Source organism: Onychostruthus taczanowskii, unplaced genomic scaffold, assembly GCF_017590055.1.
Source record: "Onychostruthus taczanowskii isolate IOZ18803 unplaced genomic scaffold, ASM1759005v1 scaffold28, whole genome shotgun sequence".
Classification (NCBI taxonomy): domain Eukaryota; kingdom Metazoa; phylum Chordata; class Aves; order Passeriformes; family Passeridae; genus Onychostruthus; species Onychostruthus taczanowskii.
Window position 1 is genome coordinate 8,697,284 of NW_024500128.1, and position 18,700 is coordinate 8,715,983.

At 40.7% G+C, this 18,700-nt stretch overlaps 1 protein-coding gene across 14 annotated transcripts in view; it reads right to left on the reverse strand.

Annotated features, from left to right (window-relative positions):
• Positions 1-16,895: 16,895 nt before the first annotated feature.
• The window catches only part of ARPP21 (cAMP regulated phosphoprotein 21), a 104,849-nt gene continuing 103,044 nt past the window's right edge, over positions 16,896-18,700 (reverse strand). For 12 of the 14 annotated variants that reach the window (XM_041407949.1, XM_041407945.1, XM_041407944.1 and 9 more), the window contains one exon: positions 16,896-17,710. In XM_041407949.1, the coding sequence (XP_041263883.1) occupies positions 17,453-17,710 (258 nt within the window). In that variant the 3' untranslated portion in view covers positions 16,896-17,452. Of the gene's footprint in view, positions 18,508-18,700 lie in introns of all 14 variants that reach the window. The other 2 variants (XR_005952931.1, XM_041407946.1) reach the window with 2 other exon arrangements.

Below are 18,700 nucleotides of genomic sequence, written 5' to 3' on the forward strand. Positions count from 1 at the left end.
CTCTTCAAGCCCCTTAGGATCTAAGGCTCAGAGGACTTTTCAAGCCAGAGACAATGCCTTTGGCTAAATATTATCAAATTTTTCTTCCAGAATTTTGCTTCTAAATTGGGGCCATCAGGGGGAACATGTGGCAAAGAATGACAGAGTTTCAATTAATATTATCTTAAAATTAAAGAAAAAAATTTTCTGGACCAAACCAGAAATATACTAAACAAGTAACCTCCAAAAATTATTCTTAGACAGTGGGACCTGTCAATGTCTCAGTACATCATAGAGCCATAGAATTTTCTGTTGTGTAAATAAATTGCTAATTGCAAAGAGAAGACAATATTAACAAAAAACATTGCCCAAATACCTCCTGTTTGTGGGTACTTGATACCTTTTACTGATACTGGTCTGTAAGACACTGTGAAACATGCAGGACTTGCATAATCAATCCATAGATACAAGGCAGCGGAACATTTCATCCCATGCATCAAAAGCACATGCGCAAGAAATAAGTGAATATAGATTTGCAGTGTCAATCCTGTAACCCTTCATGAACTCTAATGCATACGGGAAGCAGCCAACTATCTCAAGCAATATTGCTTCTGCTGCTGCTGGGAAAGATGCCATCTCTGACATTAGCTTTGCACTGCTTCCCTACAGAAGCTTGTGCCCATCAGAAAAAGCTGAGATCCTCCAACAGCAAAGGCACGAACTAACAGAGCATAGGTGACAGGATGGCACTTGGTATGCCAAAGAGCAACACAATTACTGTGGGGTCTTTATCAGTAACAGAAGTGGGGCAGTGGTTGATGAAGCACTCCCTACTTTCAGATGGAAGTGAACTCTTATGTCATGGACAACATATGAAATAGAAATGATAAAAACACAGCATGGAAAACAAACACACAATATTTATTTGATGCAGATAATCTTTCCAGCATTCTATCAGACAGGGAAGGATGTACAACTGGCATACAGCCACTGTAGCACTCACTAAGCTATCTGAAGCAACAGGGTGAAACTACAACAAGCAGAACTTTCCTACACTTAAAGGAGAGCACTTCTGCTTTCCCATGCTGCTCTTAAGGGAAGCAACACTTCCCTAAGCTAACATTACATTTAAGTGATCTTGTTGAAGAAACAATGTGAAAGAAATACTAATAATTTTTGTGTTGCCAAGTCCTTCAAAACTGCAGCATATTTGCCCTCTGTGCAGATTTCATCAACCTTCTGCAGTGGGCTCTTCTGCCAAGCAGCTGGGCTGAGGCAATACAAACGAGAGCAAGCATGTAGGGTGTGTATGAGGCAAGGACTTCAGTTTGTGACAGCTCAAGGCGTTAGGAAAGGAGCTGATCTGAGATTCAGGCTACACAGAAGTAGTTAGAACCTGTGTATTAAGGTGTGATGAAAGTGTAATAGGAGTACTGGGGAGAAAACAAGCAGGGGGCACAACTTTGGGGAGATGCATAGAGGAGCTGTGCAATATGCAGGAACTTTGTACCACTACTGCTCACACTTTAGTCTACCCAGCACACACGTTATGCCCTTCAAAGCATTTCACAAGATTTATAAATTGATTTATGCATTTCCCCTCTTCATTACAGTAGGAAATACATCAACATGGAAACCAATCCAAAAAAATCACCACTTCTCAGATACCAGAGCTACATAATGCAGTAACAACTAGAATTGGTACTCACCAGTACTGACTCCCAGCAGTATTTGCCCACCATTTTTTTTCTTCCCAAAGAAGGAATATAAGCCATCAGGAAGATCAGTTATACTCAGCTGACCCAGCACTACCACCAATGACTGTAAGTAATTCACAGCTGTTTTTTAACAAAGCCAAGACTTAGTTAGAGAGTATCATACCCCTGAATTAATAGCAAAACCCATATGGATGTTTGTGGAATACAGACTCTTTCTTTTGTTTATTAGGGATTATCTGTGAGGTACATCTGATCAAAGTTCCAGATAATGACCAAAAGCATGACAATAGAATAAGATGTTTGCCCATCTCTTTCTTATTTTGGAGCATTTCTGTAAGACTGGACTGAGAGTGTGCAGGCATACTGACTCATTTGCTGCCAGCTAAATCTTTGTTCCCTTCCTTACAACCCTGTAGAAGTTTGTGGAGCAGAAACCATTCAGAAAGCAACAGAGTGCTGCATAGAGGTCAGCTTTCAGCTTGGGAAAGGGGTTGTGACTCCTGGAAAGATCAAAAAAAGCAGATTTGGACAAAAAAACCCATGTGAAATAGCTACAGGCTCCTGACCCTTTTTCAAACCTCAAACTTCAAACTTGTCAGCTCAGTTACAAAAAATAGTCTCCTCTAAGTAACTGAAGTGCCAGCTGTGAATCAGAAAGACACATCTGGATTAATCCCTGTTGCTACAGGGGCCCCACCACGTGTGAATAGTACCAGCCCAAATCTCTCCATGCTATAGTCACCTCACAAAATCTTGCCGGGGATCTCAAGGACCTTGATGAGCACGGCTCCAAACCATGCACACAGGGACAGGGGGGCAATATTTATATACAGTTTTACATCCATGAGTGAAAGCAACAGGCTGACACAGTTCTTTGGATACAGTTCCTTGACATGGAAGGTCCCTTTTGGGCTGTATTTCCTCTGTTTTCATGTTTAGATTGGTTTTTACACAAGAAAACACTGATGTATCATGAAGCTTAGCTATTCCACCTGCTTAAAATGTCCCACAAGGACATTGACTTTGGCCACAGGCCCCACTGAGACACTGAATGTGTGTGTCCAGGTGGGAGCACCATGGAAAGGTAAGATGAATGAGCTATCAAAGACTGGCATTAGCATACAGGAAATCCCAATGAGCCCACTCTCATGCTGTTAAACTACAGCAAACTGAGAACATGATTCTCAAATACAGCCTCCCCAGGAGACTTCATGTGCTTTATGTTCTTCAAACCTTGCCTTGTTGAGGAAATTTAATTTCACGGTAGGCCTGATGCTGACAGGGGTGGGGAAGAAACCTGAGATTTTTTTATCCCTTCCTCAGGAGTCTAGATTCATGTAAAATCCTTGTTGGTCCTTTCTTTCCACAGTGGAGTACACTGCATCTGGGCTCACAAAACACAGACTTATTTTGCTATGTCTTGCAAGAACCTGGCCAAAAATTTCCCCATTTATGGTGCTCCTATAAAAATCTCCACACGTGGTACAGGTAAAGCAGGAAGCTATGTTTCATTTTCAATCTGGTTAAGTGACTATCTGCTTTTTCTACACTGCAAAGCTAGGAACCCAGCCAGCAGCTGCTGTTGAGATGAACATTGGGGCATACAGAGCAAAAGCTAGTGAGCCATGGACTTAGATCCACCAGCTCTTTTTCTCCCATTCCCCAGCAGCCATACAAGGGGAAGCAAGTTCTGCTTTGGAAATATGTCTTAGTACTATGCTGTCTCTTGCCCACACTCAACCTTTTCCTTCAGCAAGCAAACTCTGGATCCATCACACATCTTGCTTTACTCTGCAAGTGAACTTGCTGCAGAGCCTGAGCAATGTTTAACATTTGGTTAAACATTTGGTTTTAAATGGAGCCACATGCTCACCTAGGCTGGATTAGCTCCTCTGCTAGTGTTAGTACCTCTTACCTCACCTCCCAGGATGTGTTCCTGTGCTCCAGCCATACCTGTCCAAAATACCAGTCCTGCTGCCCTAAAAATTATCATCAGCTGACATGTAATATAGTTACACTCCCCTACAGGGACATCTCTTTCTCTCTTTTGTTTTATGTGAAGGGAAAGGAAGGCAAAGAGCCTGCAACATGTACCATGCTCATTTTAGCAGATGCATTTAAGCAGAAACATAAGCACAAACTCACAGGAGGAGAGTCCCTTTCCAATGAAAGACACTCCCCTTCTGCTTTCTGCATGTCATATCTCAAGTTATCATGTATTTAAGGACTTAATAAATTCAGAATTCCTGTGATTTCATGGGAGTCAGGAGACTTGAAATCTGCTCCTATCCCTGCCATTGAACCAAGGCCTTAGGTGGTTAATTTCTTTTCTCTTTCTTCTCTTTCTACTTCTTTCTGTGATTAAAATCCTTTTGAGGAGTAATTTCACAAACCAGCTCTGCTGTTGATTGGAACCATTATTCTCCCTTGCCTTACCCAAAAAAATCTGCAAACCTGTGAACAAACTATGGCATTGACCTGGGCCAAAACAATGAGGCTTTTTTCTGGTTTTGGGACTGCTGAGGGATAGTGCTAGGAGCAAATAAGAGGGAGTACTGGGAGAAGTAACAACAACAAGAGCAGAGCGAAAAAGACAGAAAGCTTGTCCTGCCCCTTGAAGCTTGTAAAAGGACAGCTCACATATATGGTGTGGAGAAAGAAGCAGCCTCCTAACCTGCCTGTTCTGAGCTGCTCTCAAACCAGCAACAGCCCTGCACTTCCTGATTTATATGTGATGCCCTCTCAGAAAAAGTAAGGAGCCACATCTGTCTTCAGAAACCAAACGAAAATATACCCTTACCCAATAATTTCTGGTGCCTTTCTAAGTACAGTCAGCAGCTGAAGAAAGCTGGCAGGCTGTTGAGGTACATAACGCCCTCCCATCCTCCCCGTTCACCGAAGCACTGTTGAAGAGGAGGATATTGAACAAGCATAGGGCAAACATGCTAAAATTGGACAAACTCAAGACGTACTTCAAAGTCTTCACAATGCCAGACAGAAGCAGTACAATTCAGATGTATTTAGCATCATGTTTCTACTCAGCCTTATACTCTAATGAGATGCAGTGTGACATTATTTATTCATTCTAAAATAATTTATTTCTGTGATGGTGAGACTGAACTATAGCTTCAGTAGAATCTTATTTTTCTTGCCAGCTGTAATGAAGTTGGTTTCATAGGAGCACTCTCCCTGTTGTAATGAGCTGCCTGCCTACTGCCACTACAATCCAGTGAAAGAAATAAGACCAGCTGAGAAATACTTTATACTTTGATCTGTCTCAACAAATCAGTTCAAGAGCTCTAAAACAGAAGCCCCAGGGAGAGGGAAGGGGAAGAGGAAAAGTTCAAGCAGGGAAGTTTTAAAGCTGTATTTGATTTGTTTCACTAGAGCTGTGGTAGTTAAAAAAAAATCAAATCTGTCCATTTCTTCTTTGAGATTTGCCAGCTCTCTCAGGCCCCCTACACTACCAACTTTGGACAACTTTATTTCAGTGATAACCAAAAGAATATATATATATATATATATAAGCCTCTGACACCTTGAAAAGTCAGATTCTATAATTCTATAATCTGCCCACATTGGATATCTCCTGTTGCCAATATATCAACCACTTGTTATCCACCTCTTAGGAGAAAAAATGAATTGAGAGAGAGAACAGTACGAGAAGGCAGGAGTGGAACCACAGAGGTTTTATTCCTTGCCTTTGAAGTTAAGCCGCTCTGAATGAGCAAGGCATGAATCCTACCTCTGGGACTCATCCTGCACCTTTCTTTGCAACACTGGGGATAAGGAATTCATTACAGCCTTGAACATTACCATGCTGATGTCTCCTAGTTTTAATGTCAGCTACATGGAGGAACTTTGTGTTTCTCTTGAACTCTTGCACTCTTTTTGTCTTCTGATTGTTTTTTTTTTTTTTGCTGTCTGCTAACTGCCTGCATGATCTTGGTCAAACCCCTTCACCCAAGTGGCTCCATCTGCTAAGAAATGATGAGGCTAATCTCCTTATACAGGGAGTACACAATGAAACATCTGGGGAAAATTATTATCAAGAGTTTGATACTATTGGAGAGGGTTTCCTAAAGGATCAGCACTTCCCTTGAAAGAGGGTAGAAATGTTAAGACTTTTAAAGCAAGGGAACAGGAAAAAGCATATTTCAGTCAAGAAGCTCCACATTATCAACATCTGAAACTATCCCAATTTTCCTGTATATCATTGCCACTACTGCTATTTCTAGATACCAGCAGGCACAAGAAGTTGAATCTGTGCATATGGATGGTGACAGTAACACAAAACGGCAACACCTTAGTGCAAGTTCATGGCTCTGGCTTACACTAGTGCTACCTTGGGTAAAGGTAATGCTTTAGGTTCTCATGTTTTGCCTTGGGTAAAACAGGCAATTGTAAGGACTTTGCAAATCTAGTCCCTGAGATGGTGGTTTTCCTGCCCACCTGGGTTTTGTCATGGGCAGCTCCACTGCACACATTCCACTGGAATGTTCTCTCAAAGAGATGTGCCAGTTAAAGTCACATTTGGTGTCTTGCGTCTTTTAGCCAAGAGCTAAAATACAGGTAAGATACCCTATTTTATGGGAAAATATATTTTTCAGCATTCCTATACACTTAACAGCACATTCTGTTTCCAAGAGCTTTTCATAGCTATAAAGACTGTTTTAAAGAAAAAATAAATAAATTAGGTTTAGGAGATTGTGAATCTAAAATATACAAAATTCAAAACAAAGGTCAGAGACAGTGTCAATGCCTAAAAAAATAAATCCTCCCTTCTCTTCTAATCGATGTGCAATGCTGAATGGCATTTTAGGAAAAATACAGAACTGTGAAAGCACTCAGAAGGAACCAAATAAAAATGAGTGAATAAATTAAAATCATTCAAGTACACCACTAAATTAGCTAATTAATTACACCTGTCCATGTTGCTTTTGGTGTTTGCCACTCTCTCATGTGGTAGCAGAGAGAACAAAATCAGAACACAGCACAATTTTAATTAGCTATGTTGGTATAAACCAACTTCCATATGTGTCCTACCTCTTTCTATAGAATCATGATGGAAATGACAAGGATAAAAAAATCTGCTACCTCATAGAGTAGCATCCAGTGCATTAAACTCAAGCATGTACTAGCACCACTCTTACTCCCCTAACTCACAGTCTAACGCTTCTGAGGGGAAATAAAGTTAGCGTTCTCTGAAAGGTGGACTGAGATAATGTTTAAGAGCAGAGGGAGTCATGACTGGACTTCAGCAGGATGCCTGTGCAGGAGATTTCAGGATGCTGCTCCAGTTTCCAAAAGAGCACACATTTTTGGGGAGAATGCATCTACCCTGATTGAGATTGGAAAAAAAAAAAAGAAGCTGGCTAAGTTAGCTGTCCATTCCCAGGGGTGCTCTTCCTCTCCTAAAAGCTGAGCATGTGCAATATTTATACTGGTCATATCTGCTCATTTCAGCGCTGGGCTGGCTGGGAGGAGACAGCACTGCAGCCTTCTGAAGCCCAGCTCCAGACTCCAGTGCCACTGACATAGGGCGCTCTTAATGCCACTTTGGCTGCTGTAAGTCAGCAAGGAACAAATGCAGGATTAAGTGTGGCAGCAGATTACTGAGTGGGATGCCTGTTTTATCGTGACTCTGAGCTTCACAGACATCAGCATGACTTGGTCCACACAAGTGACCAGAAGGTCACATAGCTGCATGTCTGGGGCCATTGGCATTAGGCACAATTTGCAAGCTAAATGTGGATGTGAATCAAAGCTGACTGACAGGAATGTGCACCTGTTGAGGCAGTTGGGCCAGCAGATGATATTTGTCAGTATCTGAAAGCCACCAACAATGTGGATCTCTGCTGTGAGGGTTTTAACTCCTGCAGGACCCAGTTTCTCTTACAAGCTGACAGCCACCACTTCAATCTCAAATGCACCAGCTGAGAAGCCAGACACAGACAAATGGCTGTTATAAGGAAATACAGTGGGTAATAGGCTGAGAGACAGAGCAGTTGTGACCCTTGGTTTTATGGGACTCACAGACACACAGCACTGAATGGAAAGCCCTTGCTCCATTATCTGTCAGCAGCAAAGATCACAACCCAGAACTTCCCCTTGGTCTTCCCTCAGCCCAAGATGTTACTATTTCTGAAGAAATAACTATTTCTGTGAGAGAGTATCCCATACCTTCAGGTCTTTTCTCCAGCTGCTACCCATGACACACATTTCACTGATTCATTTTACAAAGGCTGTGCTCCAACTGGTGGTGGCAGTGTGTGTTCTAATGACAGCCATCCCAGGGCACTGGCAATCCAATAGTTCCTGTTGGTGTACCTGGAATGATTTCTGTGCCCTGGGTATCATTTTTCCCACATCTTCCTGTCTAGAAGTTAGATGTCAAGCTGCATAATTACCTTGGCTCCCCTAGAGAGAGGAATGGGAACTTGCACAGAGCAATTCATGCCACCCCAGAATATTGCATCCTCACAGATCTCTGTAAAGTGTATGTCTTTATCAGGAAAAACTGAGGATAATAGCTCTTCTTTTAAATGAAAGCAGCATCAGCAAAAGCAATATTCTTTGCTGCTAGCACAGTTTGAGAATCTCAAATGGTGCCTTTTCTGCCTGCATTTCTCTGTGAGCTCAAAAGATCAGTCCTCTCCCACAGAACCAGTCCTGCATTGTGGCTATTAGCATCTGTTTCATCTCCCCTCTGGATCTCAAGGGTGCCAGAGCATTATGCACCATTCTTTTAACATTATTAAACATATTGCTGACGTTAGAAATGCCTTCCTGGCACCTTGTGTATGGCCACAGCTGGCTTTTTCATGCTTCTGCTGTTCAAAGACCACTAGCACACTGTCCATAATATGCACAGGGAACAGGCAGCCATGGAATAACTTCATTTGGAAGCCACATTGGCATCAGGTCACGCACATCTCTCATGCTGGTGCTGATCCATTCTCACAAACCATCATTAATGCAGGCTCCTCATTTTGGCCAGCAGCTTCAGAGATTTTGCCATGCTAAGCTCCAGGGCCTCAGCTCATATTCCTGAAGCACACAGCAGCATTTCATTGGCTCTGAGCTTCCTCACGTGCTCCCAAAAAACAGCTGCCATCGCACCTCTCTCACCAAATCTGCAAGCCATTTGTTTCCTTTGTAAGATGTTTCAGAGACTACACCCTGCTCCCAGCAGTACGAGCTTATTTACCCAGAATAAAATTGGGCAGGAAGAAAAAAAAAAAAAAGGAAAAAGGGAAAAAAATGCAGAAAAAAGTTCTGTTTTAGACACTGTTACCTGGTTCACAGCATCCAACGAGTTCATCACACAGAGCTAAGTAATAGGGCCCTACCACTGCAGCTTGCTGTCAGCTATTTCTGATGCTTTTTAATGCAGAAGTAGTTATCAGTTCTCAAAAAACAACAACAAAAAAGACTTATTTATTTGCACAAAAATACATTTAAAGACCAGTGGTACCGTTATAGTTAAACACCACTGCCTCTTTTATAAAAACTCCATGTTTTATAGATGAGAAGAATGTTATACTAGCAGAGTCCTCTATTGGATGAGTGGTTTAAAAAAATTGCAGTTTCCCTTTACATACCTGTGCTTGGACAGTACTTCTCTGACTAACAGACATTTTTTTTTTGCTAAATATATACTTATATCTGTGCAGAAAATTCACCTTTCCACTAAAAAACCAAAACAAAACCCAAACCAACCAAACAAAAACCCTACAAAAACCAAGCAAACAAAAAATTGAGCCAAACACCAGGTGTTTCCTTAAGCAAAGAGGGGCAATGCTCCTAGCCCTGAATCATAGAACATCTGCTGTAGTGCAAGACAGCTTTCTAAAAAATACAGCTCCAGTCTAGAGGAGCACAGAAGCACATGAATAAATAATAGAACAATACTCAGATAGAATATTTTCCTGTGCTGTGTGAATGCTTCATGTCCAGAGCTCATTCCACTGCTGTGTGACAGCTCTGATGTCTGCAACATCTTTATTCACACATCAGCTGTAACTCTTTCCACCACATGCCAACTACATACAATCTTCAACTCCCAGTGGACTGGGAAGATATAATATGTTCAAGAAACACTTAAAAGAGTATTTTTTTTATTCTCCTCTCTATCTCTGGGACAGCACGAAAGATCCAGATTTATCCATGCATCCAGATTTACCCAAGTGTCTTCCATATAATTTGCACCCCTTTGTAGTTTCTGAAATGCACCCTGATAATTTCAGCTTCATGGAAGATGACAGTAAGCCCCATGCCATGTGTTTTTCTGATATCCATGCCAATAAAAGAAGCATCAAGCTGTGCATAGCCCATAGTCATGGGAGCATGTTGCCCAACAGGCTCATGCACCCAGTAGGAAGCAGGAGTGTGGATGCCTGAAGCAGTTCTGAATTACAGCATGCTGTCTGCCTCACTGTTTCATCTGCAGAGATGAAACAAAATGAAAGGGTGGCCATTAACACACACATGAGCTCAGTTCAAGTGCCACATGTGAGCTTCATGCAAATGCAATTCTGCTTGCTTCCCATGAAAAAAACCTTGCCTTAAGCTTAAGTGTAGCCAAGACTTGACCCTCACTGCATATTTGGGCCAGGGAGATTCTGGATGCTTGCTGGCCTCCATTTTACTTACTCTTAATGAGATTAGCTGAGAATGTATGTGCAAATTGCTCTAAACCATTATTTATAGGAAGCTTTAAAATATCCAGCACTTTGCTTTAAGGTCTGACCTCCCGGTCTTTACAATGGGCATTGAGATTTTGAAAGCTTTTTTTTTCCCCCTATGGAGATATTCTCTAATTAATTTTAGAAGTTTTTATCTCAAAGGCAAAATTTGTCCAGATTTTCCAATTAAGGTTTGATCTCAGTGTCAATTTGTTTCCTCCTTGATTCCTAGATAAGATAATTTTTTCCCTGCCAGCATCTGCACAAAATGTCACATTTCAAAGAACTGTACTGTAACAACTCACCTCCTGACATTGTGTCCCATGTTTAATCATGCCCTCAAATAATCAGTAACACTTAGCTTGGAAGACAGGAGCAAGGTCATGAGAAATTTTTAAAAATCTCGTTTCAATTGAAAGGCTTTAGAAAAATCCAAACAATTAATTTTTCTTAATCACAAAAATGTTTACTCACATGCACATACATGCACAGAATCCCTTTTTCCCTGCAGGTTCCATGGGGCATAGGAACCTGGTGAGATCAAAGTTAATGGGAAGTAAATAGAAAATTTCCAGTCTAGTCTACTAACAATTCACTTGTTCTTCCAATCATGCTAAGACACTGCCTAAGAATAAAAATAAAAAAATACCAAAGGAGTTCATGTACATCTGTTTTCCATGCATATAAAAGCAGTTTTTCCTAGTGGCAGAGATGATCTGGCACAAATTTGCATGTAAAGCCTAGCTATGGCAAGTGTTTTGATTCATACCCATATGATTTATTCTTAGGGTTAAAAAACCCATGTAGCTTTGGGATCTGTGAAACCTGCTTTTTATCTGAAGACACACAGTACTCTTTGAGAGGATCTTCTTCAAACATTTCTTTAGGGATATATTTAGTAGAGTTCAATGGGTATACCGTGCCATACATAGTTTTACATTTCCATTTCACAAATGCCTTTTGTACAACTCTACTCATAGCATAAAAGACGACTTTTTTTGGATCTATTTTCTAAAACTATTTCTTAACAACACAAGGATAAACTGGAACATAGTGCTTCAAACTGGAACATAGTGCTTCATTAAGTGTAGTTTTGCAGCTGATCTTGGCAAATAAAAACCGGGGAAGAATTTCATATAGCTTTTCAACAAGACGCCCATAAGTCTACCCTGAACACCTGCTATTCTTCAGCTTGAAAGGTAATCACACTTCCTCTCTTTTCCTAAAAAATTACAGTTTTTTCCTGTAATTCCTACATCAATTAAGCCCCCTTAAGTCAATGAAAAAACACTGTCAAACCCATTCTTAGTAGCAATTACACCTGATGCTCAGGAAAGCCAAGACTTTTGACATGAAATAAGAGATTACATACCAAAAGCCACCTAAAAAAATTTCAATTATTACCAAGTGAAGCAAACCACTCTTAGCACAAAAGCAATTCACATTGCTTGTGAATAATTAACCTTTCGAATAATAATGAACAAGTATACACTACAAAGAAGAATGAAATACGAGGAAAAAAAACATGAGGCACTTCCCGTGTAAGCTTTATTTCATTGTCAGTGTAGTAACACCTCCTGCTCTGAATAGCAAAACAAGCAACTGTGTAAGGCCAGTCATAGTCACTCATGCAGTCAGGGCCTTATGACATTAAACAAACTGAAGAAAATTAACCCAAGATTAGCCTCACCCCCTCCTTCTGTTCCTTAGTTTTGTTACAGGATGGACTCTGATAAGTGATACCAACTATTTTTGTTATATTATTATTATTATTAATTATTAGATATAAATACTGCTTCATGGAACTGCACATTCCATCAGATCAAAACTTCATTCCCAGTCCAATACTCATCTCTGACAGTGTCTGGAGAAAGGACTTATAGATGGGGCAACAATATGGTGACATTTCTCCAGGTTGTTTTCTGCCTCTGTGGATTAAACACTGGCTGGCTGTATTTAACAGCTTTCATTCTGTACGACTTTCTTTACTGACCATATCCACCCATCTCTGAAATGGCCCCTAGCATCCTGATGCAAGGAATGCCACAGGTTGCCTAAATACTCTGTGGGGAATAAAAGAACTCTTCTCATGTTTCCTTTATTTGGAGAATGCTGGTTTAATAGGCAAAATTTCTTTTATGTCCTCTAGTCCTTATACCAGGAGAGATAATGAGGAGTCATCCCCTTCCACAGCTGGTGAGATATTGTAAAAAGAGCCAGAAGCCTGGGGGTTGATTCTCCCTTCTGATGTGCACTGGAATGGTATATTTTCAGGAGTGTGTAAGCCAGGGTCTGCAAAACATACAGGAGTATACATCAATAGTTCACATCCTTCTATGAATGCAGGGCCAATTGTCCTCAGAAACACTCCATAGCATTAAATATTCAACCATCAATCCATGGCCCCAAAGGGTCATTACAAGCACTTTTCATAAGAATTAAAGGAACCAGCAGGGAAGACAGTAAATTTTTAAAGCAAACCAGGGGCAGAAATCCAGCTGGAAATGGTCTTCTTTTGCCCTGATTTGGGAGCAGGCACACTCCAAACTGCTGCATCACCCCATACTGTGTTAGATGCAGGCAACATGCATTCATTGAGACCTTTTCTCCTCCAAAATGCTCAAGGCATTTCTATATCCTGCTATAGACATATGAATCATAGGATCATCAAGGTTGGAAAAGACCTTTGAGTCCAACCATTAATCTAGCAGCACCATATTCACCACTAAACCCTATTCCTAAGTGCCACATCCATATGCCTTTTGAATACTTTCAGGGATGATGTTTCTCCCAGTTCTCTGGGCAGCCAATTTTAACGTCTGACCACCCATTCACTGAAGAAATTTTTCCTAATATCCACTCTAACTTTGGTGCAGTTTGAGGCCATTTCCTCTTGTCCTATAGATTGTTACCTTTTAAAAGAGATTGACCCCCACCTTGTTACAACCTCCTTGAAGCACGTAGGATTGCTGTTGAAGCACCAGTCTGAGCTTCTCTCATTGTTTTTCCAAAACTGGCCACTGCCCAAAAGGATGGTGATGCCCTACACCAGAAATGTGGTTTCAGGCAACATGAGCTAAGCAGGTGTTGAATCTGGGAGCATTTCTGAAGCACGGTCTCTGGGCTAAGCATGAATGGGACACTTTTGAAGACTAAGGACTGCTCTCCTTCTCCTTTACCAGTCAAGAGGAGCTCTACATCCCCTCTGCACATTCCCATTCCTTGCTGCTGGGATAATTTGTGCAGTCTTCCTTCAGTACAGGAAGCTTTCCACCCAGAGTTAAACAGAAACATAAGGGAATACAGTTTTAGAAGGAAATAATTGATTTCTTGGGCAGCACAAAGGGCAAAACAATAGCAAATGGCATCTGGTTTCTGTCAGGATGTACAGCCTCTGCAAATTACAGCCCAAATGAATAAGAGCCATCCAAAATGCTGATCAGTGTCATCTAACAGAGTCAGCTTAATTCAGGATATGCCTCTTTGGTTTCTCAGTGCAATACAAATAAGGAAAAAAGAGTGGCAAATTAAATATGTATGGGGCCTAGGCAGAGCTTTCCATCAGCTATAGAATATAAAAAAGGAGGAGAAAGCAATATACAATTAACAAGGTGAGTATGCAGTAGGCAAAGGAAAAATGCAACAAACAGTCCCTAGCACTACAACAGGGCTGCCACAGAGCAGCTGCCTGAATCTGCCAAATTCCAAGGGAAGACTGAAAAAACCAAGGCCACAGAGACAGAGCATCCCCACAGGAGAGGCAAATGTCCTGTAAACAATTTCACTACTGTAAGCTGGACTCTGAACTCATGGTGACCAGTTCCTGAGTTGCTAAGTCTGGCCATGTGATTCCAACAACACTCCTTTTACAGAGATTACCTACAAATATTTCAAAGGACTGAGGTAAAAAGCACTGAGCTCCACCTATGCATTTTTGTTATATGTATTTACATCACTTCTTTTTTCCTATTCATTCCCTCCCCTTCTGATAATGCTGAAACATCTCTTTTTAATAGCAGAAAGGTGCTAAGCAATCCAGCTCAGAATATTTTTACTAATAAACACAAAAATTGGATAAAGACTTTAAAATATAGTATGATTAAAAATCAGAGAATTTTTTTTGCTTCACTTGAAATTACTTAAATATTACTTAATTGTTTTAAATAAAAATTCTTTCAGCATAAAGCAAATACAATGCACCAACAATTGAGATGGCTCCTCCATGTACATAATACTGTAATAATTAGGGCATTCTCCATAGCAGAGGGAGAACAGATTCAGTTTCCTCATATGCCTAAGGAGATTCAAACTCTTTGGAGAGTGAGACAATCAGAGGATGTAGGCTATTTTGGGGTGGGTGGCTGTGGCCGTCTACTGAAACTGCTAAATTTCATAAAAAACGTTCAAGTCTCATATTAGCAGGAAGGCACTAGCACTACAACATGCAGGGAGCACTATAACATGCAGGGAGCTGCTGCTGCCACAAGGCTGAGAGAAGTCAGTCAGTGGGATCCCTGCTCCCACAGCTAAGTAGGTGTTTTCTACCAGGTGGTCATTGTGCTAGCAGACAGGTAACGTGGGAAAGCACAGCCATGGTCAGGCATGGGATATGCTGCTTGCCAAGGGGACATGACCTAGAGCAGCCTAAGGACACAAGGAAATCCTGTATACAGAAGCAAGATTCCTAGGCTTTCCTTTTTGAGTCCCTTCCCCATCCCTACTGAGAGCATCTACAGCCCAGCTTGCCATCAATCTGCGATGCTGAGGCAGATTTTTTTTTTACCAGGCAATTCATTAATTGTTCCCTGACACGAGGGAAGATTTATAAGGTAACTGTAGTGCTTCAGAGGAGATGGGACTTAAATATAGTGATGACCAAAGGGTCTCTTCATTCCAGACTGTGGGTGCATAGAGATTGCCCCTCCCTCCCCTCTCCTTCAGCCTGGGCACACATAACCTGTCCTGCACAAGGTCACCTGCAGGACAAGGTCCTTCCTGCTGGACCGTGGAGCCTTGATAGAGAAGGACACCCATTTGTTCAGCTGTCAGTGATGCCACAGCAGCAAACACAGCATCAATTATGTAATTACATCCATGCTAGGACAGAAACCTCTGTTGTATATGAAACTCTTAAAGGAAATAAAGCATCCAATGCAGAGAATCTAAAATGAGAGCTCAGGGTCACAGGCAAAATTCAAATGAAGTATCTTGATTTAAAAAAAAAGAAAAAAAATCAATCAGCAGTCTCTCCCAAGGCATTTCACCTCTAATTGAAGAGTGAATTGTGTTTACTTAACTGCTCATGCTCTTGACTGTCTCTCAGCAAATGAATCGTGATTACACTACATAAAATTCAGTGTTTGGCTTTCTTGTGATCCCACAGGACTGGATTCCACACTTTTAGACACATATGTAAAAAAAAGAACTGAACTCTGAAAGATATCTTTTCATTGTATAGAAAAGAAAAATGTTTCCTTCAAATACAGATTTGAAGCCCCTCCAGGTCTTGTTTCCACAGCTGAAGTGGAAACCAAAGGAAAGGCCACATATGCTAAAAGTAAAATTAAAACTGTTTCACATTCAGATTAACTTTGTCAAGGGTTATGTAGGCTGCTGTAATCTTGAATACCTAAATCATATTATGTCATACATAGATTTTCACACAGAAGGATCTTTGTTTTTTTTCATTATGTGTGTGCATAATTCTGCAGTGCGCAACATTAGCTATTGCAAAGGTGCTCAAAACTGATCTAAAATGAAGTTTAAGTGAAAAATTACTCAACTTTTGTCTCAAATGTTGTCATCACTGAAGCAAAATGAGGAACTACATGCAGGATTTATGAATCAAGAACAATTTATCAGAACAAGCTGGGAATTTGAGTGAAGATGGACATAATAATAAAAAACCACCCCAGGAACAGAAAAAAGTTCTAAAACTTTGGCAAACCACTGCATTTCAAAAGCCAAGCTTCCATGTATATTGTTCATCCCCACTTACTCGAAAATGACAGATCTGATTCTTGGGTCATCTTCCTTTGTCAGAATGGCCTTACAGCTGGAGCACCAATAATTGCTCTCTGTGTAGCAGGATTGCTGGGTACTGTGGCTGCTACATCAGTATTAACTGATCTTCCATCCAGTGGATGGAATATCATGGGACAACTATGTCTCCTCATGTATGACTGTTGTATGGTCTCCTGAAGAGGTGTGACTTAGAAGAGGCTTGCAGCCTCAATGATGAATTGTGTTTATGACATTCCTGCCCTAGGGATTGGCAAAGTGCAAACTCAGTTAAAGGTGAACTGGTACCACATTCACCGAATACTTCCTGAGTCTCTATGCTACAATTCCAAGCTGTTATGGTACCTCATGCTGAGACACAGCTGTGTTGCCTTCTCATCAAACTCCTCTAAGCCCATGAAGCACCATCCCCCCATTAGCTTCACCTAGAAAAAGACAATGCAGAAACTAAAGGAAATTCACTCAGAAACAGAGGAGACCAAGCAGGTGGTAGAAACATGACCTTCCTTCATGAGGTCAAATAGCTTTATTGTGATTAAGCACTACAATACAGTATATATCCATAAAAAAACTCTATAGTGTATATAAATTATTCCTTCCATTCAGTAATTCTCTTTTTGTTTTCAATTTTTTTTTTCATTTCCATTACAGCTTTGGTACAATGTGATTTTATTATATTTTTAAATACTTTTAGCTTCACAAACTCAACACAAAGTACAAAACTAATCCGAATTGGGGATATTACAATCTACACAGTGGTGTTCAGTGGTAGGAAAAAATCTTACCTCAATGAATTCATGTCACTAGCTAAGCTATAAAGGCATACCTAGCAGACATGACAAAAATATGCACCATTAACCAGCAAACATTTTTTTTTTCAAAATTTATTTTACTTTTTTTTTTTTTACAGGTTTTTCCAGCAGCAAATCACTTGAGCATTGTCAGTACTCATGTCCTCAATTGATTATTCTGTTGTGTTCCTCTTCATTTGAAGGCCATGATTTGTCAAATAATGCACCTCTATCCTCATAAATCTAAGCCACAGTGTCAGTACTTGACCTGCCACCCTGCATTGTTGATGCTTGCACAGTTTGTCCTGCAGCTGGCAGAAATAACTGGAACGTTATTGGAGGGGCAGTGTGGGGCAATCAGCCGGAGGTTGTTCTGTGGGGCAGGAGGTATGACATTACAGTAGACAGGCATTCCAGTGGCTGTAAGTGTTCCTTGACCTGATTGATTAGGTAGCATGATTGGTTGTTGATATGATTGTTGTGGCAATCCTTGAGAACCTTGGGTCATTGGCACCTAGGTAGGAAGACGGAAAGACGTAGGGAAAAAAAGATAGCAATTACTAAGCAAGTTAAAGTAGGCTCCCAGTATCCCTATATTCTTTCCAGCTGAATTTGAGTATACTGTATGTTCTGCCAAAATGTGCTATTTTCTGCTGCACAGAATTGTTCTCATCTCTGAGGATTTTTTTTGTTACAGAAGGTCTTGAAGAGAATTGCCTCTGCTTTTAGGCCTAGAAAGTGTCTCTGTCATGATCTAGTAGAATATGCATTACTGGGATCAGTGCTTGGTATATCTAGGCCATCTAAAAGGTCTTAACCTTTAACTTGATCATTAACCTTTTAAACATGTTTTCAATATAGTAATTCTGAAGATGTAAGGGGAATATTTTACCCATAAGCAATTCCCCCATTTCCATCCGTGTCGCTGAAATGTTTTCAAAGAAGCTGAGGGAAAAGGGGGATGGCTGCTCATTCAGTGCCATCTATTAAAATGAATTAGATGTCATTTAGTTTCTTAACTTTCCAGAGGGACCAGCAGGAGGTGTAAGCGCAGGCCACCTCTCACATGCGCTTGGCATAACTCATGGAAACTGGGTATAAAGGTTGGGAAATAAGTCTGGGTAACTTACGGACTTGGTAAAAATCAAGCCACTGCCTTCCCTCTCCCCAGAACCCAATAAACAATAATCCATCTGGCTACAGCTTGTTATAGAAGACATGGTGAGATCCTTGGCAGGAGTCTCCACAGATGAGTAATTTTTAACTGGATCAGGCAAAGCCCTCAACTTCATTACAGGAAACAGTACTGCACTGGCAAAAAAGAGAAGAAATGAACAATGTTCTTATATTTTTTAAAATTAATTTTCTTCACAGGAAGAAGTCTAATCCCTTCGTTCTTTGTGACATTACCCTCACTGCAGGCTGTAATAAATAGTTCATTTGAAGCATTCTGAAATCAGAACAAATATCAGGAGTACTAAAACCAAGTAAACAGGAAGCAAAG